This window comes from Thamnophis sirtalis, unplaced genomic scaffold (assembly GCF_051295495.1).
Source record: "Thamnophis sirtalis isolate CommonGarterSnake01/CBP01778 unplaced genomic scaffold, rThaSir2_p1.2 scaffold_11, whole genome shotgun sequence".
Lineage (NCBI taxonomy): Eukaryota > Metazoa > Chordata > Lepidosauria > Squamata > Natricidae > Thamnophis > Thamnophis sirtalis.
The window spans coordinates 24144633-24172473 of record NW_028261391.1 but is presented as its reverse complement, the minus strand read 5'-3'; the positions used below and the strand labels follow the sequence as shown (position 1 = coordinate 24172473).

At 40.3% G+C, this 27841-nt stretch overlaps 1 protein-coding gene across 4 annotated transcripts in view; it reads right to left on the bottom strand.

Moving 5' to 3' along the window:
* Positions 1 to 27841, bottom strand: part of PLCH1 (phospholipase C eta 1) — a 124028-nt gene that overhangs the window by 3975 nt on the left and 92212 nt on the right. For 3 of the 4 annotated variants that reach the window (XM_087725334.1, XM_087725335.1, XM_087725336.1), the window contains 11 exons: positions 26362 to 26424; positions 24762 to 24856; positions 23411 to 23511; positions 13684 to 13863; positions 12148 to 12255; positions 11523 to 11647; positions 9863 to 9947; positions 7739 to 7885; positions 7420 to 7499; positions 4209 to 4268; positions 3285 to 3651 (listed from right to left, as the gene is read on the bottom strand). In XM_087725334.1, coding sequence (XP_087581460.1) covers positions 3285 to 3651; positions 4209 to 4268; positions 7420 to 7499; positions 7739 to 7885; positions 9863 to 9947; positions 11523 to 11647; positions 12148 to 12255; positions 13684 to 13863; positions 23411 to 23511; positions 24762 to 24856; positions 26362 to 26424 — 1411 coding nt within the window. The remainder of the gene's footprint in view (positions 1 to 3284; positions 3652 to 4208; positions 4269 to 7419; positions 7500 to 7738; positions 7886 to 9862; positions 9948 to 11522; positions 11648 to 12147; positions 12256 to 13683; positions 13864 to 23410; positions 23512 to 24761; positions 24857 to 26361; positions 26425 to 27841) is intronic. The other variant, XM_087725337.1, reaches the window with a different exon arrangement.

Genomic DNA, 27841 nt, shown 5'->3' with positions numbered 1-27841 from the left:
AGGCATTTCACTGAAGTTTTTCTTCAATGCTTTATTACATCACTGCAATCATGATGTAATATTTGTATAAAGAAAGTCAATGAGGTATCATAATCTAGACATGTGGAATTACCTTCAGCTGTATTCCTATTCAGATTTGTACTATAAAGGAGCATGACAAACAAAGACAGAATAAAATAGCTCTGTTAAAACACCATCTGCAACAAGAGGCATATTTATCAGAACTCTTGAATTATACACCCCAAACTTGCACTCTGTGCATCAGCAAGATTCCTGTACTGCTAATAATATACAAATACTGTCTTTTTCCCTTTACCTCTAATATGATTTAAAATATAGTCTAGACCCATTATGGCGAACGTATGGTATGCATGCCAGAGGTGGCACACTCTCTGTGGGCATGTGCACCATCGCCAGCTGCTCTTCTGGGTTCCATTGCATGCATGCATGCCAGCAAGCTGGTCTTTGTGTCCATGGGCATGCACGTGCCGGAACCCAGAAATGCAGCTGGCCACTGCACGCTTACACACTGGCCAGCTGTTTTCTTCTGGGTTCTGCCCTCTGGCGCATGTGCGTGCACTCCAGTTTTGGCACTTGATGCCGAAAAGGTTAACCATCACTGGTCTAGACTTTCAAGGTTATAAAGCAGACTGCTCTTTATAGCCATTGTGAATTACAAAATACTTGATATTAATACAGAGGAGAAAGTTTATTGCTGTGATAAGAGCAATCTATGATGGAAGTAAAACGTGTGAGAATAAAACATTGATTCAACCCTGAGCAGAGAATAAGACAAGAATTTATGATATTCCTTGACTGTTTAAAGTATTGATGGATTAATCTGCAATGAATGCTTGTGGTTACCCAAGCTGCTTCTTCTAGTGAAGGTTTGACCTCAACACATGAAAAACCTAGTGTTTGTGGTTAAAAACAGAGAGATGTTGCCGAGAGCTGCAAATGTATATGCAGATGACCATGTTATTGGCTGACACTTTGAATGATTTGCAGTGAATATTAGCCAGACTATATAATGTAAAAGGAAATATGGATCTGAAAATTAATGTTGACCAACACAGCTACAATTGACACATAAAATGGAGTAACAATTGCAAGTTGATTAAGTACATGAAGGAAAGAAATTGGAGCAGGTAGATGAATTTGTACACTTTGGGAGAATGTTTAGTAAAGGTGGGGAAATGGAAACATTTTAAGACATACAAATGCTAGTAAAAAGATAATGAATGGTAGTGGATAATGGAGATATGTGCAGCATACTTCTGTCCATTATTTTATATGAAATTGAGAGTTAGATATGGCAGTAGGGATATAAAAACAAGTTGAATGCAGTGGGAATGGCATATTTAAGATGTTAAAACAAAACAAGGTGGATTCAAGAATGAATGCCGTATTTTTAGGAGTATAAGACGCACCTTTTTTCCTAAAAAAAGAGGCTGATAATTTGGGTGTGTCTTATCAAATACAGAATTGTTTGCCTCCTGAAGCCCCATCCCTTCATCAAAATGGCCGTGCATACCCTTATGGAGGCTTTCAGAGAGCTCGTAGGGACTGGGGAGGGCACAAATGAGAAAAAAAATGAGCCATTTGTGCCCCCCACAGCCTCCAGTAGCATTCTATAAGCCTACATAAGGCTGTGCATGCAATTCTTTTGACAAAAAACGGGCCCTTTTTCATGAAAAACAGGCTGTTTTTTGCTCATTTTTGGCCGCCCACCCTCCAAAAGCACTCTGCAAGCCTCCTCCCCCCCCCCCGGCTATTCATGCCTTTTTTTGAAAAAAAGGACCCATTTTCATGAACAACGGGCCATTTTTGGGAGGTTTGCAGAGTGCAAAAACTTTTTTTTCCTTTTGGAAAGCTCTTTAACTGATTGATGAAAATTACATTAATCAAGTGCTGTGCCAGCAGAAACACCTACCTATCTACTATATTTTTCTCTATCTCTATTTCTCTCTCTTTGTCTCTCTACCTACCTACCTACCTACCTACACACACTCTATCTCTCCCTACCTACCTACTTACTGTATTTCTCTGTTTATTTCTCTCTCTATCTATCCCTTTATCTACCTACCTACCTACCTACCTACTCTCTCTCTCCCTACCTATCTACTGTATTTCTCTCTCTCTCTATTTCTCTCTCTCTATCCCTCTACCTACCTACCTACCCTCTATCTCTCTCCCTACCTACTTACTGTATTTATCTCTCTCTCTCTCTCTCTCTCTCTCTCTCTCTCTCTCTCTCTCTCTCTCTCTATTTCTCTCTATCCCTCTACCTACCTACCTACCTAACTACTCTCTCTCCCTACCTATCTACTGTATCTCTCTCTCTCTATGTATGTATGTATGTATGTAGGTATGTACGTACGTACATACACACACACATACACAAACATACACAAACATATATATACATACATACATATATAGATATAGATATAGATATATACATACATACATACATACATACATACATACATACATATATCCCTCTACCTACCTACCTACACTCTCTATCTCTTTCTATTTCTCTCTCTCTAACCCTTTATCTACCCACCTACCTAACTACTCTCGCTCTCCCTACCTACCTACTGTATTTCTCTCTCTTTCTCTCCCTGTCTATCCTTCTATCTACCTACCTACTTTTTTTAAAATTTGCCTCTTCAAAACCTTGGTGCATCTTATACTCCGGTGCATCTTATACTCCGAAAAATATGGTAGTTAATGAATGAATGTGGATTGATTAGAAAAGAGAAGGACTAATATGGAAAAAGTGCAATTAGGTGATTTGGTTATATAGAGAGAATGAATGAGGATCATATTTAAAAACAAATATATGAAAGAGTGAGTACTAAGACGAAGGAGAAGACGAAGATTGTAATGATTGCATGGAGTTAATGAGACTTTCAAAAAGAGAGAGGTAAGAGGTTTACAGAACAAAAAGCAATGAATTGATATAGTGGTAACAAAGACAGTTTGTAAGGACAGAAAAGTATGGAGAGGTACAATAAAAATAAGTTGTTGTGAATTAGAATTAGTCAGAGTTACATTCCTATCTTGAATTTAATTTAATTTTGCTTGCTACTCACCACTTTTCTGGGCCACGTGCCTCGTTTCAAAAGGAAATAGCATGTTAGGTAAGGTAACACTAAGGTACGATGTTTATGTTTGTATGTCCGTACAACTAATTTTCAAGCAACAGGAACTGACTTGATCAAAAGATCAAAATGCCTCAAAATTATTATCCTGAAAGCCTCATAGTGGGAACTCACCAGATGTACTTTCACTTTTGATAACTTCAACAACTCTGCTAGCATCCTGGTCTGGTGGTGGCAATCCTGCCAGGAGATATTTTCCAACTGGCATGGAGATGGGGCGCAATTGTAAACTTCTGCTTGTTTGCCTGAAACCACCTTCCTTCTCTTTCAAGTCCAGCATATCAGATACACTTTCCTTAAGGTCAGTGGTCTCTTGAAAGCACATTTTGTTTTTTTTCCTGGCCTTTGCTGGAGCGCTGGCTGTGTGTCGAAGGATTCGGTCCCCGAGTGACCTTTTTCGGATATAATTAGTGCTGTTTTCCACTGAATTATGTTTGGAGTTCCTATTAAAAAGCCCTCGGAGTCCTATTAGTTGCTTGTTCTGGAAGAAAAAAAAAATGGGAGAGGAGATAAGATGTAGAGATTTGCCGGGAGGGTTGGAGGTGGGAATGGCCTGTTTTACATAAAGGAACTTCTACATAGCTGAATTTGCACACATTATCTGATCAGTGACCGATAAGAATATCTGAGCAGTGACTGATAAGAAAATCCCAAGCAAATCAAGGAAAGCCGTCAATTGAAGCAAGTCCACATCTAGCTGATCAAAAAATGTTGAAGCTCGCCATGAGTTCATGCATGTATAAGGAAAAAAAAGGCAGCCTGCCTTGAAGCAAAAGAGGTTTTACAAGACACATCCTAATTGCATACGACAAGCTCGCAAGACATTTCCTTGGGTGAGAAGCTAGCCTGGCCCAAAAACATGTATTTTTATCACACAGGACCTTCAAAGCAGCAGCACAAACTTTCAAATGCATGATGAGAAATAAAGCACTAGGGCAGTAGGAGATCATGCAATTCAGAAAGCCTCCAAAAAGGGAGTGGGGGGGTGGGGGAAAGGCACCCAGCCAGTGCAAAATTGCATGCTAAATTAAAAGCTACCTTTGTGGCTCCTAGAAAATGCATGATAGTATAACTGGGATTGAGGATTAAAGGACTCCACTGAAAGGCAAAAAAAAAAAAAAGCAGAAATGTCAAACTCAATTTCTTTATCTGAATCACAAGAAAATACATATGTTGTAGTAAATTATTATTGACATTCCACTGCTTCCTTCAAATGGACATGTCCAACTGAATGTAACAACTAAGCCAGTGTTTCTCAACCTTGGCGACTTTAAGTCCTGTGGACTTCAACTCCCAGCTATGCTGGCTGGGGGAACACTGAACTAAGCTGATACAGGTAGTCCTAACTAAGTTCATTTGGTGACTATTCAAAATTACAACGGCACTTATGATCATTTTTCACACTTATGACCATTGCGGCATCCCTGTGGTCATGTGATCAAAATTCAGATGCTTGGCAACCAACTCATATTTATGAGGGTTGCAGTGTCCCAGGACTATGTAATCTCCTTTTGCAACCTTCGGACAAGCAAAGCCAATGGGGAAGCTACATTCACTTAACAACCAGGTTGCTAACTTCACAACTGCAGTGATTCACTTAACAACTATGGGAAGAAAAGACGTAAAATGGGGAAAAAACTCACTTAACAAATGTCTCAGCTACAGAAATTTTGGGCTCAATTGTGGTCATAAATTGAGGACTAACTGTACAGCCTTCCTATTAAGATTTCTACTTCCTGGGGAAATTTTCCCCTTAAAGAAACATACGTCAAATGGCTCTCTTTCTCTCCCACCTCTGTCAATCACTGCCAGAAAATAAAGGCGACAAACTCATGAAGGACCAAGTCAGAGATTCTTTTACAAAGTAGCTACATCCCTAGCAATCCTTGGCATGGCTGTTAATAGCTAATGGGTAGCACTTCAAAGGCTTACAAAGTTATCTGGCTAATCTCTGTAACCAGAGCATTCTAAAGAACAGAGAATGAGAGGCTTCTGGAGACTTTCGGAGGAGGATTTATGGCTTGGAGAGCTGACAGGCCAATACCTGCAGAACTTGGCAAGGAGTCTCAGAGAGTCCCAAACCAATTAGTGAACTAATTGTCTCCTGCAAACTCCACTCCCCTTTCGCTCATCTTTTATTTCCTCTGGGAGGGGCCATTCATCGTCTGGCCTTACTCCCAAATCTGCTCTTTAGTTGTTCCCTTTGTCTGGCAACTCTGCACATGCACATACTGGGAACAGGCTCCAGCTGTTTGTCTGCCTCACTGCTGTCTGACTCTGACAACAGCTGATAACTGGCATACGGCTCTCTACCTCTGACTCAGAGCCCTCATCAGAGGTTTCCCCAGACTCCAGGATTGGCCCATGTTCCTCCCCAACCTCCTTACTGTCTGACTCTGCTGCCAGCTCCGCTGGCCACTGGCAAGCCACAACAGCTTCAGGGGAGAAGATTTCTGCAGGCTTAAAATACCCATCTATTTTGTACTTCTTTGAATAATGATCCAAGTCAAGAATCAGAGTTCTAGATTCATGGATAACGGGGAGGTGCACCAAGCAAAGGGAAGAAAAGCTCCCCAAAACAAGAAACCAAGAACTCCCCCTCCAATTTTTAAGCAGATAAGGGAGAAACAAGGAAAAGTAGGGTAATGGTTATAACATCAGCACGGAATTAATTCGGTGAATTAGGCTGTTCAACGAAGCAAGGAGTCCCATGATGTAAAATGGATTAATGAGTGCATCCTAGAAAAATGTACTGTGCAAAATCTGATTTTATCAAATTGGAGAAGGCCTCTTTTGCAATGCTGGAAAGTATTTTTTGTTGGTTTATGAAACTGAAATTGGCTGAAATGTGGTACAATTATTGTCACAAGAGACTAGAGAACCTCTGGTTCTTCTTCCCTCTTGAATCACTAAAAGTAAAGTTGCTTGGAACAATTAAAAATGCATATTTCGGCATCAAGATCATGAAGCTAAATGGAAAAAGTCAGTTATTCCCAAATCATGGTTTGAATTCAGATACAATGGTAACCATTTACTGAACCCAGAGTTAGGATCAGCTGGATCCATTTAATAAGTAATAAAGATCCAATCTTCTTGTGGCTGCACCCAAGAAAATGTGACACACAATCCTGAAGTTCACTTTGATTTACAGCCCGTGAACCTCTAGTCTGAGATTTACCTAGGCTGTCATCTTTAACAATAAATCAGAGTTTAGAACTACTGAACTTTCCTAAATATAGTCAACAAAGAGAGTGAATAGTTTATACTGTCTTTCATAAATGCAATTGCTTGCAACTGCTTTGCAATGATAGCAACTCAAGTACCTTTAATATTGTTGCCAGGGACACAGAAAATATCAAAGTCATTTCAATTCCTTATTTGCAAACTAATGCCCTCAATTGACCAGTGTTTCAGTCTTTTGTAGCTCACTTAGAAATAATGAAATTGCTATATAAGATCCAGTAGAATGCCTATTGATGATATGAGGTGGTAGTGGGGGCTAAGCAACTAAAACATTCTTCCATAACAGAAATTGAGAAAAAGCAGTTTGCAAAAAATAAACTATTTGCCATTTTAAAACTTAAACTAAGTTTTAAAATTTTCCAAATTCAGAAACATAAGAGAACAGCAGCAGCTTTGCTTTAAAATTGATTCAAACTAAGCACAAAGCAATTGCCAGTAAAAGAAACAAATTCTATTGAAGAAGTATTTTTGCAATTCAGTGAGAAATCACCCCAGTTATTAAAATTAGCCTCCCCCTAATTTTGCTTATTAATCCCAAAATGGGGGGGGGGTCAGTTTAACTTTTTAAATAAAGAGATGGGTGTGATAAGAAAAAGTAGGTAGGAAAGGAATGTTCTCATAAATATTAGGGCACAGTTATTTGCCCAGCAGCAAAATAATAAATTATTTTATATCTAAGGAAAGTAGCATCTATTAAGATGAAGTAAATTAATGTCATTTACTTCCATTGTACTTCCATTATAAGCACAAATCACAATTCATGGATTTGAAACTTAAGTCTGATGCCCTCCAGAAATATTAGGAGTGCCAATATATCTGGGTATATGGCACTAAGTGAAAGCAAATGTATCTTAAGTATTAAAAAAAACCTGTCAAAACCTGAACATTATTCAGACATTTCCACTTTGAAACCAGAAGGCTGAAGTTGTAGCTTAAACCTGTGGTTATCAAATACTAATGTCAATCTTAACTGTTCAGTATGTAGAACTGAATATTTATCTCTTACCTTTCCAAAAATTTCATTGATGGTCACATGAACAAAAATTGATGCTTCAGTCAGTCCTTCTAAGTAAACATGACGATAACCTGGTGAAGGTGAACATCATCAATAACATTAAATGGTAGATTTCATAGTTAAGATGCTATCCTCTTTCCTCCCATACTTGTTCTAAACCTTCTATTTTAAAACACAGGTGGGCACCCTTTGGCAGCCCTTAGCCCTCATTTCTAGACCTCAATGTGCCAAGAGATCATGACATCAAAACATATTCATTTAGCTGCTAGTGAAGCAGCTAAAGAAAAGAAAGAAAAGCCAATGGACTCACCAGGCATCAAGCTGCTAAAAGCCACAGTTCTTTGCCCCACAAAATCTCGGCCAATGGGGTCATGATCCCAAACTAGAAATCGGACCAAAGCTATTTCAGGCATGTGGATAGTGAAAGTCAGGGTTTCTTCCCAAACAGGGTTGAATCCTGTGAGGAGCAAAATATATAGCAAATGTTAAGGTAGCATTAATCGGAAAGAATAGGTGTTGTTTTTGATTTACAGATCAATTTACAAGTCATCTACATGCGAAATCTAAGAGGAATTTTATTTAATGAAGAACTGATTGTGTACAAATAGATAAAACCTTATGACATAAAATAAAAGTATTTCTGCTTTAGGTTATTTTAATTTAAATCACTTGCAAACACAATTATACTATATATAAACATTTTAAATTAAATTAATTGTATATCATAATTGTATATTAACTTAAAAAAAATCCTAAGCATTGTTCTTGGCTAAGTATGTAATCAAATACATTCATGCTTTGCTTCCAACACCAAGAAGGAATGACAAGCCAAATGCATTATCTCAGGATTCCATTAACCCCACTGGCTGAATTTTGAATGAGTGACCAACTGTTCCATTCATTTATCTAATAGCATACAACCTCCCACATTATTATCAGGTCTAAGATACAGCCTTATCCATCAAGATCAAAGTTTCTAGAACTGAAACTTTCAAGTCAGAATCTCTGCAGCTTCAGTCCCAGAACAGATGGCAAAGGAGAGGGGGCTAGGCTGGGAAACAAGGCCATTCCATACCCTAATTCCATTCCATACCTAGCCGTGGTGGTGCAGTGGTTAGAGTGTAGTACTGCAGGCTATTTCTGCTGATCACCGGCTGCCAGCAGTTTGGCAGATCGAATCTCACCAGGCTCAAGGTTGACTCAGCCTTCCATCCTTCCAAGGTCGGTAAAATGAGGACCCAGATTGCTGGGGGCAATAGGCTGACTCTGCAAACCGCTGAGAGAGGGCTGTAAAGCACTTTGAAGCGGTATATAAGTCTAAGTGCTATTGCTAATTGAAAGACCATTTTTAACCAGTGTCTTTTCTCTGATAATTTTATCCTGCTTGGAGAACTAATATTTAAATACTCCCTCTTCCCTCCTGTACTTGTTCTAAACCAGGAATGTCAAACTCGATTTCATTGAGGGCCGCATCAGGGTTGTGTTTGATCTCAGGGGATGGTGGCCAGAGTGGGCATGGTCTGCTTGATGTCACTCATGTCAGGAGCGCGAGTGCCGAGTGCCCTGTCAGCAAAAACAGGCTCCTGAGCTCCATTTCTGGCTGTGAAAACCTCCTGCAACCCTCTGGTGTGAAAATGGAGCTCAGAGGGCCTCCGTTTTCACTGGCAGAGGGTTGCAGAAGTCTATCACAGCTGGAAACAGAGCTCGGGAGCCAATTTTCATTCGCAGAGGTACCGCAGGCTGGTCCTTCACTGTTTCCAGGGGTACTCCATGGGCCAGATCTAAACACCTCATAGGCTGGATCTGACCCTCAGGCCTTGGGTTTGACACCCCTGTTCTAAACCTTCTATTTTAAAACATAGGTGAGGACCATTTGGCAACCCTTAAACCTCATTTATAGATGTCAGTGTGCCAAGAGATCTGTCAGGCTTGCAGCTATATTTCTTTTGGATCTTTGGCCTGCCATACTTTCTATTATTCTACTATGCCTTTTCTATTATGGGAAAATGGGAGGAGAGATTGTACGGAGTTAAACGCTATGTAGCCAAAATAAAATTCCTTTCTAGAAAGCCAAGGTCATCCTTTGTCTCTGTACCTCTGCACCTGACCAGAACTGAATGGTTGGAACTGCCAGCAGGGCAGTGGAAGATTGGACCATGTGATGGATTTGTGGGTGTGGGGCAAGATCTTGAACTTTCAACTGGGTGGGGAAAACCGTGAAGCTTTCAAATTCTGGTTTTCCCAGATAAGCCAACATGGCTCTCTTAATAAATTGGAACTTTGAGCAATACTTTGTCTTGGGCTCTGATTTAATTTTGGATGCTATTTGGAACCCTGACAAGATCATGACATCAAAACTAAAAAACAAAATGGCTGAATTTTGTTGACAGAGTTTTTGGTAACAAACTGAAAATCTGCAAGATGTATCTCTTACCATTATCATCTACAACTCTGGTCTGGTCTTTGCAACAATCAGCTGGTAACCCGATAATTTCAACTTCAACAAATGGATCGATTATCTGCTTGAAACATTTTTAGAAACACAAAATCTGCTTGAGACCTGTTCATAAATATCTAAAGTAAATATCCCATCTTTCTTATATTGCACCCACAGACTTTAAAGACAGAGTAAACTACTGCATTAGATTATAGTGATACTATATCACAGCTCAGACATTTAGATTTAGATGATGAAATGAGAACCAACTGCTGGAATTTCTGACAGGACCATTTAAAAGAGTTGAAATTAAATTTATTGAAGAAAAATGTTACCTTGACAACTTGCAAAGCAACTGCCAAGCTGAAATAGTCCATTTTGGATTTCGTACAAGGGATTTCTTTGCACATGCAAATATAGCATTATTACGTGATTATCATGGCATACTAAATAGCTGGAAAAATTGTACTAATAAAATCTGTGGTTCTAGAAACATGGAACAATTAAAGGATCATGGTCAATGAAACTGAAAAATTAACTAAAGCTTTTTATTTCAGTCCAACAGTGTTTCCAATAATTGTCTCTTGGATCATAATCTTTGCTTTTAAAAAAAAAACCTCTCCCACAAAAATTACTTATATTTTTTTTTTAATTTCTGACAATGAACTTTTATTATAAAAACATTTTTTAAAATGTTTACCTAAATCCTATATAAGTCTCACATATATTTCTGAATAAAGGATTATTAATAAATTAATTCTCCTTTCTTCAGGTTACTATTATTTAAATCAGCGGGAAGAATGAAAATAAACACAAACCCAAAACAATTAAAAAGCAAATGTTCAATAATTCTGTGTAGTTTATACATAAACCAAATAATTTCCCTTTGCATTAAGAAAATTATTCAACTATAAAAATCACAAATTAAATCTTGCAAAGCTATAACGTTTTTGTATTATGTGTGCACCTAAATTATTAATATGAAATGCAAAGTATATTTTAGAATTCATTTTTAGCAAGAATACACTAACAAGAAATTTATTATAAATCAAGGAACAGCTTTAAATGACATAAATTCAGATGTGTGTCATATGACTGGTGTTTAGTTTAGGTTTTTTTTCATCCTGTCCTAAGTAGCACATTTTGGACTACTAGCGTACTCCACCATTCTTAATCCACAGCCCCAGTTTCCGCATCCTTCCATTTAAGGTTGCTCTTTTCAGGTCTTCCTTAAATTGGTGTCAAGTTTTCTTTGGTCTAACTCTTTTTCTCTGATCGTGTGATCAATCCAATTGATCGCACTCTTTGCTGGATATTGCTCACTCATACGGAGCACATGTCCAGCTAAGCACATTGATTGTTCTATTAAAATACCTAAATTGACATACTTATTTAATTATTAGTTTTATATATACAATGAGCTTTATGGAGTAATTGTTGACTAATAACGATTTTATCTATCTGTCTGTCTGTCTATCTATCTATCTATCTATCTATCATCTATCTATCTATCTATCTATCTATCTATCTATCTATCTATCTATCTATCTATCTATCTATCATCTTTATGCAGATTAGAAATATATACATCCTTGTTTCAGGTGAATTTCTTCTCCCATAAGTGAACTAAATTAATTCTATCACCAATATAGTTTACCTCTCCTCTGTCTCCTAACATGGAATCTGGGGGTTTTGGTAGTTGTTGACCACTGATGATTTTGAGTATAAGTTGCTTTTTAGGGAAAGCAGGAAGAGGATCTCCAGAATATGGATTGAAAGTGCCTACAGATAGAAAGAATTGGAAATGTATTACCTTAAAATAAGAAATACAACTTGTTTTCTGTACATTTGAGAAACACCTACAGTGAAGATTAAAAGAAAAAAAATACAAGTTAACATTAGAATTTAATATGTCAAATTTATTCCTAGACGAAAATAATCAATACATTTGGGGTGTTTTGCTATTTTTGTTGTCCATCAAAATACAAGTACAAAATGATAGCAAGTAAGCAAATACAATTCATTAGGCAGATCCATATCAAGAACTGTGTTAAATGTTTCAATTGTTTGAAAAAGTGCAGCTTAGCTACATTTTTCATTTAACTCTCTTTTATTGAAATATGAATATGTCATATCTTGTTTCTGATCAAAGTTTCCAAACTAACCTATTTGATGTTACCATCTTCCTCCAAACAGGTGTCATATTTTAATATTACCCAAGATATCGTTGATAAATGGATGTGTAAGAACACTAAAATATTTAGTGCACTGCCTTGTATTACCTTTGCACATCTGTTGCGGTTTCAGGATGTAGCCACAGTTGCCATTCATCCTGAACTTGGCTTGGTTTAACTGCATCATCCGCCCTTCAGACTGGTAATTTAATGCCACTGTCAAATAAGCAGATATTTATATTCATTATGAAATTTACTGGCTATAATCATATAGTTACGTAGCTTTATACTTCTAGGATTTGATCCAAACTAAATTAGTTTCATTTAGTATCTTAAAACATGATTTAATTAATTTAATTATTTATTATAATTAAACTTTTTATTTGAAGAAGTCCAACATGTTTCTTAGATCAAATTCAAGTGGTGAGGTTACATATTATTTCCTGTAGCAATTCCAGTGATGAGAATAATATGAAGAAGTGAGAAAGATTGGCTTTCATTCAGCTAAAGCTTGTTACTTCCACCTTGGGAGCAACAGAAATGCTTGAACAGAAAAAATCATACTCTGATTTTTTTAAATACGACATACTTTTAATAAAGGAGAATATTTGTAGATCAAGGTTGAAATGAGGGGTCCTTGGTACTCTCTGAACTTGGTTGCTTTCTTGCAAACATTTCATTACTCACACTACGTAACATTATCAGTGTTAATGAAATATTTTTAGCCTGGATCCAATTCCTACCTATGCACTTTCTATTCTTTTTTAAAGATCCATGAATCTAAATAAAAAATGGATAAAGGACACATCAGAAGCTCAAAGAGCATTAGTAATAATTGAATGGACAAGGAAGAGAAGAGGCCTGAATACTTCATACAGATATTAAGTAGTTAACAGATGAAGATACTGGGACCAAAGTACACAAAGAAACATACATTTTTCAATTGCTCATTCTTCATGCATATTGGTTATGCATATTAGAAAGTTATGCATATTGGGAAGAGGTTTGTCCTTCCCAAGGTACAAAAAGTTCCTCCTTGGGTAAAAATGAAAGTGGAGCCACCTAATCCTTAACTCATGCGCACATGTTTAGTAATGTCAAATTGCCAGAGATCATTCAAGCAGTAGAAGGTAATGAACATATGATAATCAGTGGCTTCCAGCCTTCTTCATCTTGGCACCAGATAGGAGTGAATTCCTTTCACCAAGCTGATTGGCCATTCTGGAAAATATAGCCCAAATGTCATGGAGGATATCAGGCTAGTCAAGTCTGACTTGACTCAAGAACAATGATGGGCATCATTGCCTGCCTGGTGCTAAAGAGCAAAGACATACAACAGTTCATCAAATAAATTCAAATTACCAATTCAGTCCACTGTAGAAGTTCTGATATGCTTTGGTTCCAAGGAGACAACAGATCAGCAATAGATTTGATACTCTGTTAATCCACAACTACTAATTCTCTTTATTGAGCAAAAGAAGCAATCTTCTAAATACATTTTTGTAAATCTATACTTTTTATGCTATGTGAACTACCATTACTTCACATATGGAATAAATGTAGGTAGATAATTAAGAGCGCTTGTCCATGGGGTAAAAACAAGGTTGGTCACCTATATAACAGACAATACCATGCATCACTCACCAAGCTGGCATCCAACATTCCAATATGGTACAGGGTTAAAGTTGCTAGAGTCAATCCGGTAGGCAGATGGATAGACTCTGGTGAGCTGCTGCTGGTTATAAAGGAGGAACTGCTCTGATTTCTGCTGGATCACCTGATGAGCTCTTGTCTCACTGAAGGATAATACATTCCCCACTGATCCTGAACATTAAAATAATTAACAGGAAAAGACACAGACAGGACAGGACAGTTTGAATTTGTAGGGTTTCCAAAGAAAAGACATTTGTTACGCTACAATAAAAACATGCTAAATATCCCATTATTATTTTTTCTAGTTCAGAATAGAAAAATGTAAAATCATCTTTAAATTTAGCAGTGCACTAAATTTTCACCAAGGAAATGAAAATAGGCTTTCAAACACTGAAAAAAATAATCCTTAAATTCTAATTAACAACTTGATCATACATATCATTAAACATACATATTGTCAGCATTCCAAATGTCATCCAGAATTAAATCAGAGTTCAAAACATAACTTTCATCAAAGTTCCAATTTAATAAGACAGACATGTTGGTACAAACTGTGAAAACCCAATTCTGAAAGCTTCCTGGGTTCCCACCCAGTTGAAAGTTCAAAATCTTGCCCCCACACACACAAGTCCATCACGTGGTCCAATGTTCCTCTGCCACGCTGGCATTTCCACCCATCTAGTTCTGGTCAGGTGCAGAAGTACGGAGACAAAAGATGACCTTGAGCTTCTAGAAAGGAATGTTTTATTTTGAAAACAAACACATTCTACTCCTTACTATTCCCCCCTCCCTTTCCCCACTAATGAAACAGCATAGAAAAATAATAGAAAGTGTGGCAGGCCAAAGATCCTAAAAGGAATATGACTGCAGGTCTGACACATACTGTATCATTAAAAGGGACCAATGTAATTTTAGATTGCATAAATAGTGGTGAGAACATGGAAAGTGATAATTTCTATTACTTAAACTAAATTTACCAATGCTGCACTAGGCAGACCACATCTGAACTACTATGACCAGTTCTGGTCATCACAATACTTAAAGAATCCTGCAGAAATGGAAAGAGTTCAGATAAGAGCATCGAAAATGGCAAGAGGCTTAGGGGTGAAATTCTATGAAGAGTGGTTAAAAGAGCTTGGTAAATTTAGCTTAAATAAGAGAAAGGATAACATAATAGCAGTCTTCCAACATATAAACGGATAGCATTGGGAAGAGGGAGTAGATTTTACAGCGAGAGTTCAAAACTAAGTGAGGAAGAATTTCCTAATTGTGAGAGCTATTAAGTGATGGAAGAGTCTGCCTTCTAGTGTCATGGGTATCTCTGGGGATTTTGAAAGAAAGATAAGACAGCATTTGTCCAGAATGGCACGAGGATTATTGCATTGGGCCGGGGAATAGATAGAAGACCTCCAAGGTCCTTTCCAATCTTATGATTTTATTTATTATAGGTTTCAGGTTTCAGGTTTATTGGGATTTATATGCCGCCCTTTTCCCTGAGGGGACTCAGGGCGGCTTACAACCACAGGGGAGGGGAAGTGCAAGGTCAAAACAAACACTTTGTGAACAAAAGAAAAATAATAAAACACAACTTTCATTCAGCAATCAAACACTCGGGCGGGTAATTGGAAGCCTATCCCCAGGCCTGCTGGGAGAGCCAGATCTTGAGGGCTGCGCGGAAGGTCTGGATCGTGGTGAGGGTGCGGATCTCCATGGGGAGCTCGTTCCATAGGGTCGGGGCAGCAACAGAAAAGGCTCTCCTCCGTGTGGTCGCCAGTCGACATTGACTGGCAGATGGAATTCGGAGGAGGCCCAGTCTGTGCGATCTGATTGGTCGATTTAGGGAGGTAATCGGCAGAAGGCGGTCTCTCAAGTACCCAGATCCACTACCATGGAGTGCTTTAAAGATGGTCATCATTATCCTGAAGCGCACCCGGAGACCAACAGGCAGCCAGTGCAGCTCGCGGAGGACAGGTGTAACGTGGGCGAACCGAGGTGCGCCCACTATCACTCGCGCGGCTGCATTTTGGACTAGCTGTAGTCGCCGGATGCACTTCAGGGGCAACCCCATGTAGAGCCCATTGCAGTATTCCAGTCTAGAGATCACAAGGGCTCGAGTGACTGTTGTGAGGGCCCCCCGATCTAGGTAGGGCCGCAACTGGCGGACCAGGCGAACCTGGGCAAATGCCCCCCTGGTCACAGCTGACAGCTGGTGATCAAAAGTCAGCTGTGGATCCAGGAGGACTCCTAAGTTGCGGACCCTATCTGAGGGGTGTAGAATTTGACCCCCCAGCCTAAGCGTTGGTGTATTAGCCAAATTATTGGGGGGGAAACACAACAGCCACTCGGTCTTATCCGGGTTGAGCACCAGTTTGTTAGCACTCATCCAGTCCTTAACGGCCTCCAGACCCCGGTTCATCACGTCCACCGCTTCATTGAGTTGGCACGGGGCGGACAGATACAATTGTGTATCGTCCGCATATTGATGGTATTTTATCCCGTGCCTCCGAATGATCTCGCCCAGCGGTTTCATGTATATGTTAAATAGTAGGGGGGATAGGACCGAACCCTGAGGTACTCCACATGTTAGGGGCCTCAGGGACGATCTCTGCCCCCCCACTAACACCGACTGCGACCTGTCCGAGAGGTAGGAGGAGAACCACCGCAAAACAGTGCCTCCCACTCCCACCTCCCGCAGTCGTCGCAGAAGGATACCATGGTCGATGGTATCGAAAGCCGCTGAGAGGTCAAGGAGAACCAGGATGGACGCATAGCCTCCATCTCTGGCCCTCCAGAGATCATCGGTCAATGCGACCAAAGCGGTTTCTGTGCTGTAACCGGGTCTGAAGCCGGACTGGAAGGGGTCAAGATAGCTAGCTTCCTCCAAGGCCCGTCGAAGCTGAAAGGCCACCACCTTCTCAACAACCTTCCCGATAAAGGGAAGGTTGGAGACAGGACGAAAGTTGTTTAAGATGGCTGGATCTAACGATGGTTTCTTTAGGAGGGGTCTCACCACCGCCGTTTTGAGTACGGCGGGGAAGTGCCCCTCCCGAAGGGAGGCGGTGACAACCGCCTGGATCCAGCCATGTGTCACCTCCCTGCTGTTAGCCACCAGCCAGGAGGGACACGGGTCCAGAATACAAGTGGAGGCACTTACAGCTCGGATGGCCTTGTCCACATCCCCAGAGGCAACTTCCTGGAACTCAACCCAGAACTGATGTGGCAAATGATCCTCCTGTGTCTCAGCTGGATCTACTGCGGTGGAGTCCAAGTCCGATCGAAACCGAGCTACTTTGTCCGCCAAGAATTGAGCATAATCCTCAGCCCTACCCTGCAAGGGGTCTCCCGCATCCCTCCTATTAAGGAGGGAGCGGGTTATCCTGAACAGGGCGGCTGGGCGTGACTCGGCGGACGCAACCAAGGAAGAAATATATGATCTTTTTGCAGTTCTTAATGCTCGGACATAGTCCTTGGTGCAGGTAGTTAAGAGTGCTCGGTTTGCCTCGGACCTATCGGACCTCCACTGGTGCTCTAGGCATCTCCTCCGGCGTTTCTTCTCCCGGAGTTCCTCGGTAAACCAGGGAGCTCTCCGGGATCCACTGACCCGGAGGGGCCGTAGTGGCGCAATCCGGTCGAGAGACTCCGACGCCGCCGAATGCCAGGCGGCAGCCAGAGTCTCCGCCGAACTGTGGGCGAGGGTATCAGGAATAACCCCAAGCTCCGTCTGGAACCTCAAAGGGTCCATAAGTCGCCTGGGGCGGAACCACCTGGTCGGTTCCTCCTCCCTACGGTGGGGGTTTGGCCTCCGGAAGTCAAGCCTCAGTAGGTAATGGTCTGACCACGACAGGGGTATGATCTCATTACCCCTCAGACCAAGATCACACATCCACTGCTCCGAGAGAAATACGAGGTCGAGCATGTGACCCGCTGCATGGGTTGGGCCCCGAATTACTTGGGTCAAGCCCATGGCTGTCATGGAAGCCATGAACTCCTGCGCCCCATCAGAGCGTTCACCGAGCGATGGCAAGTTGAAATCCCCCAGAACTATAAGCCTGGGGAACTCAACTGCCAGCTCGGCTACTGACTCGAGGAGTGAGGGGAGGGATGCTGCAACGCAGTTGGGAGGCAGGTACGTTAGCAGCAAACCCACTTGACCCTTGAGGTCCAACTTTATCAGCAGAGACTCACACCCGACAAGCTCCGGAGCAGGGACCCTACGAGGTAACAGAGACTCCCGGATTACAATAGCCACACCGCCACCCCTTCCCTGGGCTCTCGGCTGATGAAGCACCTGAAATCCCTCTGGGCACATCTCTACAAGGGGGACTCCTCCTTCTGTGCCCAGCCAGGTTTCAGTAATACATGCCAGGTCTGCCCTCTCGTCAACAATTAAGTCCCGGACGAGGGGAGCTTTGTGGACAACAGACCTGGCATTTAGCGACAACAGCCTGAGACCAGGGTCCTGACTACTCGCGCCATCTGGTCTTGGAGTGGGACTCCTAGGGCCGGAAGGAGGGATCTCTGTAATGTAGCGAACCCTCCTTCCCCGGTAATGGCCAGCCCTAAGGTCCCCGCCGTATCTGCCTCTCCCTGTCACGACCGCTATGCTCCGACCCACTCCCATGTCCATGGCCCCCCCAACCACCCCGGTTCCTCCCGCCTTCCCCAGCAGGTCCTCCGAGTCAAGCATTCTCATTTATCCACTCTAACAAATCCCACGTAAGAATTTAAAACATATAAAATACAAGGTAACAATTACTAAAAGTGGGCCATTCATTCAATTCCAAGCAACTCCCATGCTCTCAACATTCTATTTAAAATTGCGCAGTTATAATCTATGATGATACGGAAACAGTGGAGGAAGCGATGGTCTGCTCCTCTCCCTTCTTATGTCCTGGGGAGATGTCCTTAGCCACCAAGTCAAAAGTACATAGTATATAAGGTGGGTGTAGACAAACAAAATTGAGTATAAAGCTCCAGAGTTCGTAGACGGTTCCCATATAGTCTTGCCCCGCTGGTGGAGGTTAGCGGGCTGTATATTCGAAAGTCTCTTTCTCAAAGATATATAAGGGCCCCAATGTAGGAGGCCAGAGTTCGAGGCTAACTTGCACCGCTCTTGTAAATGGAAGGAAAGTTGCCCTCTTCTAGCAACATAGCAACAGCACTTAGACTTATATACCACTTCATAATGCTTTACAGCCCTAAGTGGTTTAAATATTAAATATTAGCTGTGCCATTTTGCCCCTGGTAGTAAAGATTCTCAAGTTTAGGAAAGGCTTCCTACAAATATAAGACTGAGCTATGCAATGTATCCACGAGGCTATGTATTATATTCTTTTATACAGTATTTTATATTTTTTGTTATCTGTGATATAGGACCATATGTTTAACTTACAATGGTTTTGAGATTCTTTATTTATCTATTAAATTTAGATACTGCCTATCTTACTATCCAAAGTGGCTCTGGAAGGAAGAGGGATCCCATTGTGACTATGATGGCAACATGAGATTGACTAGTCAGTGCCACCATTTAGGGCAAATGAATGTGATGCACTGTTTGCCTTCTCTAAACAACAGAGGAAAGTGAATGCTGCAATCCATTTGTCAAGGCCACAAGCAATATCTCCTGTTTTAGTATTCCAATGCTGATCTGTGAGGACTGTTGTATGGCTGTTCCCAATAGCAGCAAAGCAGGGGTGGGTTCCTGCCAGTTCTAACCTCTTCTACAGAAGAGGTTCCACAAATCTACAGCGCTGTTTAGAACCGGTTCCAGCTCCCTCCCCCCGCCCGTCCGCACATCATCAAGATGAAGAGTGAGAGGAGGAATTCTGGGAGTTGAAGTCCACAAGTCTTAAAGCTGTCACGTTTGAACACCCCTGGGGTTTTTTTCTAAAGGGTTAGAGGTGCAAGGGTCTTGTAACTTGACAGCTTTAAGACTTGCCTGCTTCAAATGCCAGAGTTTCTGAGCCAATATTTTGGTTGCTAAGCAAGAGCGTTGTTAAGTGAGTTTCACCACATTTTACAGTTGGCCATGCCCATTCAGTCACATGACTGCCATGCCACTCCCACCAAGTCACATGGTTGGCAAGCCACTCCCACCCGGTCACATGGCCGAAAGCCACTCCCACAAAGCAGGCCACACCTACAGAAAAGGTTCTAAAAAAAATTGAAACTCATCACTGCAGCAAAGCTACAAAATAAATTTAGTTTCACATACATAAATATTTATGTGGACATTTTCAAACCATGACATAATTACTTCTTCTTCCCTTAAATTTCTGAATACTAATCAGTTGATCAAAATGAAGAATTTCAGTGAATTTCAGATGAGGAGATATTCTTCTCACAGCATTAATTTAAAAGGCCTTTCTGGCTTTCAATATAAGGCTGTGAAGAATATTCAAAAGGTACATAATCAAACCGCTCAAAAAACAATTCAGTAAAACAGATGGTTTTAATCCCAAAGGTACCTACCAGAAGTCTGTACTTCAAAAAGCTTCATAATTTAAACCAAGGTAACTAATTTTTCACATGACAGATACCTGTGGCCTGAACATTTTAGTAATAATGTAGATTGCCTGAAATTAACTCAGAGGGGAAATTAAAGAAACGAAACCTTATGTCTACACATTTGAAATTTTACTAAATGTTACAAGCAGAATTTCAGCTCTGTCTTTGCAATCAGAAGTAATTGACACTTGGGCCAACAGAGATAGGGAAGCATGGTTTACTTTAAAAGTTCTCACAGAAATTGGTATGTAACCACAACCCGATATATCCGTCTGGTGATCTTTGAGGGGAATGAAAACCCTGAATGCGGACTCATTTTTTTTATTTTATTTTTGTGATGCTCTAATTTGACAAATTGCAGAAGACACACTTGCCTCATGACAAAATAAGAAGTGTCATTATAAGATCCCCCCCTCCTACTCTGTTCTACAAAATAGTCTGCCAGCACTTTTTCATTTGCTCTCATAGTGCTTATCAAGTTCAATATGATTTCACCTCAGCCGTCATCTGATACCCCAGCAGGCCTAAATCCAGATGGCAAATTCTTTGCTAAAGATTGCTAAAGTGTAAGTACTTATGTATGCTATCCATTTTATAGATAGCTATTCTGGTGTTTAAAAGCCAGCCAAAACACTCTCTTGGGATGGGTTGCTGAGTGGAAAGATAGATATCAGTATCTATACATGCTGAGACCTATGCAGTGACATTGCTTATCAAATATTTATTCCAGAGAAAAGCTTAGCGGCGGAGCTGGGTAGAAGCCTGGAGGGATTGCAAGTGACATAAAATTTTAAAGTCAAAGAAAAGCAGGCAAGAGGATACCACAGACATGCTGGAAGAAAAATGAAGAATTGTGAAACAAACACTGTAAACAGTTGTCAGAGATGAATTACCAATAGACAAGAATCAACAAGAATAAACTGAGACATGGGTAGCTTCGTCACAAACAGGAGATGCCAGCATCTAAATCCACCCACTTAATCCCCTTGCCAAAGACATATTGCACTTCAATGGTACCTTCCTCTGTTTTCTATCTCTGCCATGCCAACCCTGGGATTAAAAAGTCTACCATGTTTTCCCGAAAATACAACAGGGTCTTATTTTCTTTTTACCTACAAAATATAGCTTGGGCTTTATTATGGGGGGAGGGTTTATTGTTTTGGGGTGGCCGGGCCGCTGCTCTCTTACTGGAAAGGGGGTTTGCTGGGTGGCTGCTCATGAGCGTAATCGCTTCATGGCCGTTGTGTTGCGCTGATGCGACAGGACAACACAGCCATTCGCCCATGAGGCTGTGCCCGGCTCTTTGGGAGCGTGCCCGCAAGAGAGCAGCCACTCGGCAACCCCCCTCTTCAGCTGGGCACGGCGCAGCTCACCAACCTAGCGGTATCCCGAAGGCACCAAGCAACGCGATCACCTTTGCCTCCCCCCAGGTTCCCGCGACTTGGCACCTTTGGGATACTGCTAGGTTGGTGAGCGGCACTCTGCCTGGCCGGAGGTGGGGGATTGTCCAAGGGGCTTATATGCAGGGGGGTGGCTTATATTTTTGCCCACCAGAAAAATGTGGCATGGCTGTATTATGAGGACATGTCGTATTTTGGGGGAAACATAGTATTAATTTTATACCAGAAGAAAATGGCACATTGCAGGAATTAAAAGTCACAGAACTTGTAACAAACTAGAATGTTTTCTAAAATTGCCTACTATTTTATCAAATGTATAGGCTAGCTTTTAAAATCAACTTAATGCATGAGAAATGATGGTCACTAATGGATGAAAAATTATGCCAGGGGAGTGTGAGGTCAGCCCTAATATATCCAAACAACAATATAATTGATAATCTATTTGCCCCATTTACTAGTCTGCCATCTCTTTGACAATAACAATCAGAATTTCTCAAACATTCTTATTAATTAAGATTGACATTTCTTAACTCTATTCAGAATGCCTTGTTTTAAAATTCCCATGAGGCACACTTGCTACGGTATATGGGAATTAAAGACTGACACATTTGAAATCAATTTAATTTATTGCAGAAATCACAAATATTCTCATTAGCGACCCAAATTCTGCTTATACCTGTTGCAACATTACAGCATTATAATGTAGCTTCTCTGTCAACTTTGGCCCATCCTGGCACCCCATATTGCTTCACAATGAGTGAAAAGGATTTTTTTTTAATTCAGGGTCAAAGGATTCTTTTTTTTTCATTTTCTCATGAATACTGCATGATTTTCTGTTTTAAAGATTCAGACATTAGTTAGCCATTGCTCTGGGAGATCTCATAAATTGAGCATATTTTGTATTGCAGCCCAATAATCCTCATTCACAGTTTATAAGGCTAGGGATAAGGTGTATAATGTTCTAAACCATTCTGAAATGGGTAAACTGGTGTGTTTCCCCACCCCCACCCCAAACCTCCTATCTAGCCTGAAATCCTGATCTCTAGAGGAATCCTATGCAAACATTAACAAGGTCCAATTCTTTCGAGACCAAACATGATCAGCCAGATGTTACCAACCTGAGTCAAGTATTATCTACAGCAGTGTTTTTCAACCTTTTTTGTGCAAAGGCACACTTTTTTCATGAAAAAAATCACAAGGCACACCACCATTAGAAAATGTTTTAAAAAATTAACTCTGTGCCTATATTGACTATATATAAAGTGTTTTTCCCACGGCACACCTTACACTATGTCACGGCACACTAGTGTGCCGCGGCACAGTGGTTGAAAAACACTGATCTACAGGACTATAGTAATTACAAAAAATGCTTTTTGGATTTAATCCTTCAAGCAATAACCACTGGAAGCCTCATTTATCCTTTGCTTGCATAAATGAAGGTACTAAAGTGATAGAATTATTAAATGCCATCACATCATATCAAGAAACTTTTTCACAGGTTTCCATATACAATAATAAACACACCCACACATACACTTATATACTTAAGGAGTGTGTTGGCTCAGTGGTTAGGATGCAGTATTGCAGGTTAACTCTGCCTACTACCAGGAGTTTGATCCTGATTGACTCAGCCTTCCATCCTTCCAAGGTCGGTAAAATGAGCACCCAGATGATTGGGGGCAATATGCTGACTCTGTAAACCACTTAGAGAGCACTGTAAAGAACTGTAGAGCAGTCTATAAGTCTAAGTGCTATGCTATTGCGCACATAATACTAATGTGTTCCTTAATATAAATTACACACAACCTTACCATCATCAATTATGTCTTGAGCTGCCACAGAGTTTGTGTACACCACTAGATCAGAAAGGTCACGGCACAGCTTCATCGTTTTCCTCCGCCGAGCCAACCGGCTGGGGAAAGAATGGGTTTTTCAAAAGGTAAATGGAATTATAAATTGATCTCTCTATCATGAATTATCTTTCCATTGTGTCCTGAAATTAGTGTGGCAAGCATATCATTCTTTCGTTAAACAACTAATAATTATTATTTGATGATCAAAAATGCAAAGAGGGAAACAGAACAAGAAGAGGAGGAAAAAGGGAAGGAGAAAAAAGAGACATGTTGAAAGATGGAACCTTTTTCAGGGACTCTAATTTATTTTTTAACGCTACATTTCAACCCTAAACCTTTACATGTACATGCCTTCTATTTAGCTGTATACAATAAAATTAAAGAATGCTGGAAACCTATCAGTTATCATACTTTGGGAAAATGTGATGGAACATGGTCCAGATTCCCAGAAGGGAGGGAGTGCATTTCAGAAGAGCCAAAAAATAATAAAGTTTAGGTAGTTTGCCTGGGATGAAAAGTTAAGATTGCTCATCCCCAGGAGTTCACAGAGTATACAGTATGTTTAATGTGCAAGTGGTGTCTGCTATGGTTTGGCGAGACTTTGTTTATAGATGAGGCGCAATAAAGGAAACTGCTTAGAAGAACCTCAGTATATATTTCTTGGTTTTGAAGCTTGACATAGGTGAGATAAATAGGAAGCTTCTTCAACGCAAACATACACTTGAAACAATCATAGCTAAAGTGTTACATAATGAGTTAAGACATGAAGCTTTATTGGCTTCTATTTCATTTACAGCTGAATGGATCCATATTCTGCCCTGCAGTGTATTGCTGTATTTGTTCATTTCTTAAAAGGCAAACGCTACATGTATTGAGAAGGGACTAGGTGGCTCTGTGGTTAAGATCCTGAACTTGTCAATCAGAAAGGTCGCCAGTTTGGTGGTTCGAATCCCTAATGCCGCATAACGGAGTGAGCTCCCGTTACTGCCAACCTAGCAGTTCGAAAGCATGTAAAAATGCAAGTAGAAAAATAGGAACCACCTTTGGTGGGAAGGTAACAGCATTCCATGTGCCTTCAGTATTTAGTCATGCTGGCCAAATGACCATGGAGATGTCTTCGGACAGCGCTGGCTCTTTGGTTTTGAAATGGAGATGAGCACTGTCTCTTAGAGTCAGGAATGACTAGCACATATGTGCGAGGGGAACAGTTATGTATAGCTTACATGTATTGCTGGAGAACTGCACTTTAATGAATGAGCTCTATTTAGTATTAAAAAAACAACGATGGATGTGATGATTGTATACTAACCTGTATAATTGTCCAGATTCTTTTCCAGACACATTTTGTTGAGAGTCTTCATCATCAGATCCGCAGTGAGATTTGGATTTTGATTTAGCTGCCTTCTGTTGGAGAAGTTAAAGTCTTAACAATGTCCTCAATTATACAAAATGAGTTGATAACGTTTATCTTAATATAATCATGGACCATTACTACACGGTAAATCCTAGGCAACTTTTTATGATTTTAAATTTTTGTGAAAGTTTGCTGATGTACTATGATCAGCAACTTGGTGATTTGTGTGCTGCAAGCCACTTAGAGAAAGAAAGAGGTAGACAAATCTACACAAAACAAAGCAAAGAAACCCACTTTGCAGTCCAGGTGTTTAACTAACTGTATGTTTTCCCTCCTCTTTCCTCTGTCTAAACCAGTGATGGCTAATATTTTCCCCATCACGTGCCAAAAGCTGGGGGAGTGCAGGGGGGTTGTGTGTGTGTGTGTCCACAACCATAATGCTATGCACATGACCCCCGCCCTCCCACCCGCTTTTAGCACGCGATAGTCCTGTTTTTTGCCCTATCCAGGCTTCAGAGGCTTCCCTGAAGCCTCCAGAGCGCAAAAAATGGTCCTACAGACAAAGTTCCGTTCCCGGAACTTTTGTGCGTTGGGTTGTTTTTCACTCTCTGGATGCCCCAGGGAAACCTCCAGAGGGTGAAAAATTCCTTAAAAGAAGGCCAAAGTCAGCTGGCCAAGTGTGCATGCGTGCTAGAGCTGACAGGGCGACACCTCGCGTGCCCTAACATAGGTTCGCCATTATGGGTCTAAACACTTTGTATTCCCTGTCAGCAGCCTGTATAAATTTGTCTGTTCTCAAGCTTCAATATTTTGAAGATTGGAGCTATATTGATTAAGAAAGTAGTGACATAAGAATGACTACCACTAGCAAAAGTCTGAAAAAATGTAACATTTTACCTGTGCTACTTTTTGAAAGGGCATCTGCTGAAAATCAATCTGGAGGACAGTTACAGATATATTTTTTTTAAATAAGAAACACCTTCTGGCTAGATTATTCTTTTACCACTTTGTGAAAAATCATTCAAACCAACATTTAAAAAATATGAAGTGGAGACTTTGAAATACTCACAATTTCCAGTACAAAATCATTGAAAACCTTTATTTTTATAAGGTAATAAAATCTAAATATTTAACCCTCAATGTGTCATGAAAACTCTCTCATTTCTCTAAGATTATTAAAGAAAATGTTCTGTTTTTTGAAAACGTATGAACTAAAGTTTTATCTAATTATCACATCACAAAATAGTTACAAATCTATCAGTTTCTCCAAGTTCACATTTTGAATTACCAGACAGATTTGGATCCTGTCAGTGGATATTTAATCTTAACTCTCCAATCATAAACAAATATATTATTGGAAGCTTTTCTTTAGGTCGATCAGTATTTCTTAACCTTGTCAAATTTAAGATGTGTCGATTTCAACTCAAAATTCCTCACCTGGCATGTATGAAGTCCACCTATCTTCAAGTTCACAAGGTTGAGAAATGCTGATTTAATTGGCTAGTACAGACGTGGAGGTCAGGGGAAAAAGATTCATAATCAGACCACTGCTTACCTTATGTTTGCCAAAGGTGCCCATGAGTTTACTGTGGGATTTTTTGTCCTTCAAACCTGAATGCTGTGAAAAACAATGAATTCATCAAAACCATTTTCTAATTTAATTGGTTACCATGTTTGCTTCTGCATCAATTTCACCAACTAGTAAAATATTTGTAAGCCCAGTTTCTACTCCAAGAGGCTGGCTGGTAGAAAGAAAAAAACTCATCTATTATAGTGCTTTCAAGTGCCTTCCATGTAGGGGTGTGGGGGGAGGTTGCAGGCGGTATGCCCCTGTACGAGCATACCAGTGCCTGCCAGGAGCACCAGGTACCGTTCCGTACAGTGCTCCGGAGGGCCTGCCTACCCGCCCGAGCTCCTTACCTGCATTTGAACTCTTCGGTGCTTCCACGCACATGCATGGAGCATACGGCGCCTGCGCAATGCTCCACCGAGCAGTTGGAGCATTGCAGAGGCATCGCGGAGGTAAGGATACATGCGTGCACTGTGCGCGTGCATGTGGGAGACGCACTGTACTGGTTGCACCGGGATTCAGAACCCACCACTGTTTTGGACACTATAGGCAATGTAGAGAAAGAACACCCTTGCATATTAGAACTATACCAAAATCTATTTCAGAATAGAACCGATTTCCTTCCTTGTATTTCTTGCCCTAAAGCTAATTTTCCAACTTAATCTCATCTCTGCCTTATACTAACAGAACATAAAGAGTAACAAAGAAACAACAAATACCAACTGCAACAAATTCTCGCTTGCTCACAAGAATAATTTTAAGATCTACTGAGTCTTCATCTTTGTCTCATAATCATCACATCTCATTTGAATTCCACTTTACCAAACCTTCTAAATATTTTTCCTATCCCCAAAGATTAGAATAGAATAGAATTAATGGAAAGAACTGTTGTTCCCATTAATCTACTTGTATGAATAATAATTTTAGTTATTTTTCCTTTAAGATATTGTTGTTCTGCCTTGATGAGTTTTTGATCTCTGATTGTCTCATTGATGGCACAAGCTTGAATTCCAGCTGTGTGACTCTTAATAATACCTTCTTAATAAGCTCATTAAGAAACCAATGCTTGGCTGCTTTATTTTGTTGGGTTATCTTAGCCATGCCCATAGAAATGAAAATATGTAATATACAATAGTCAAAACTGTTTCATATTCATTTCATCCGCATCTTCTCAAAAGTTATTAGCTGGGTATTGTAGATCAAATCACATATCCCTTAAAACAAGGCTTACAGTAGAGTTATAGGAGGAAGGAGAAAGCATCAAGAGCCAGATATTATGAATTATATTATTTATTCCAAATGAGATTTTATCATTTTAAAATAGTTGTTAGCAGATATTAGATTACTCTAGGATTTCAATTGTCTGAACACTGTGCATTCTTAAACTTTTCAGTCACAAGGCAAAGAAATAGTGTAACAAACCACATTGAGCACAGCAATAGTAGTCATAACTAGTACTAGCAAA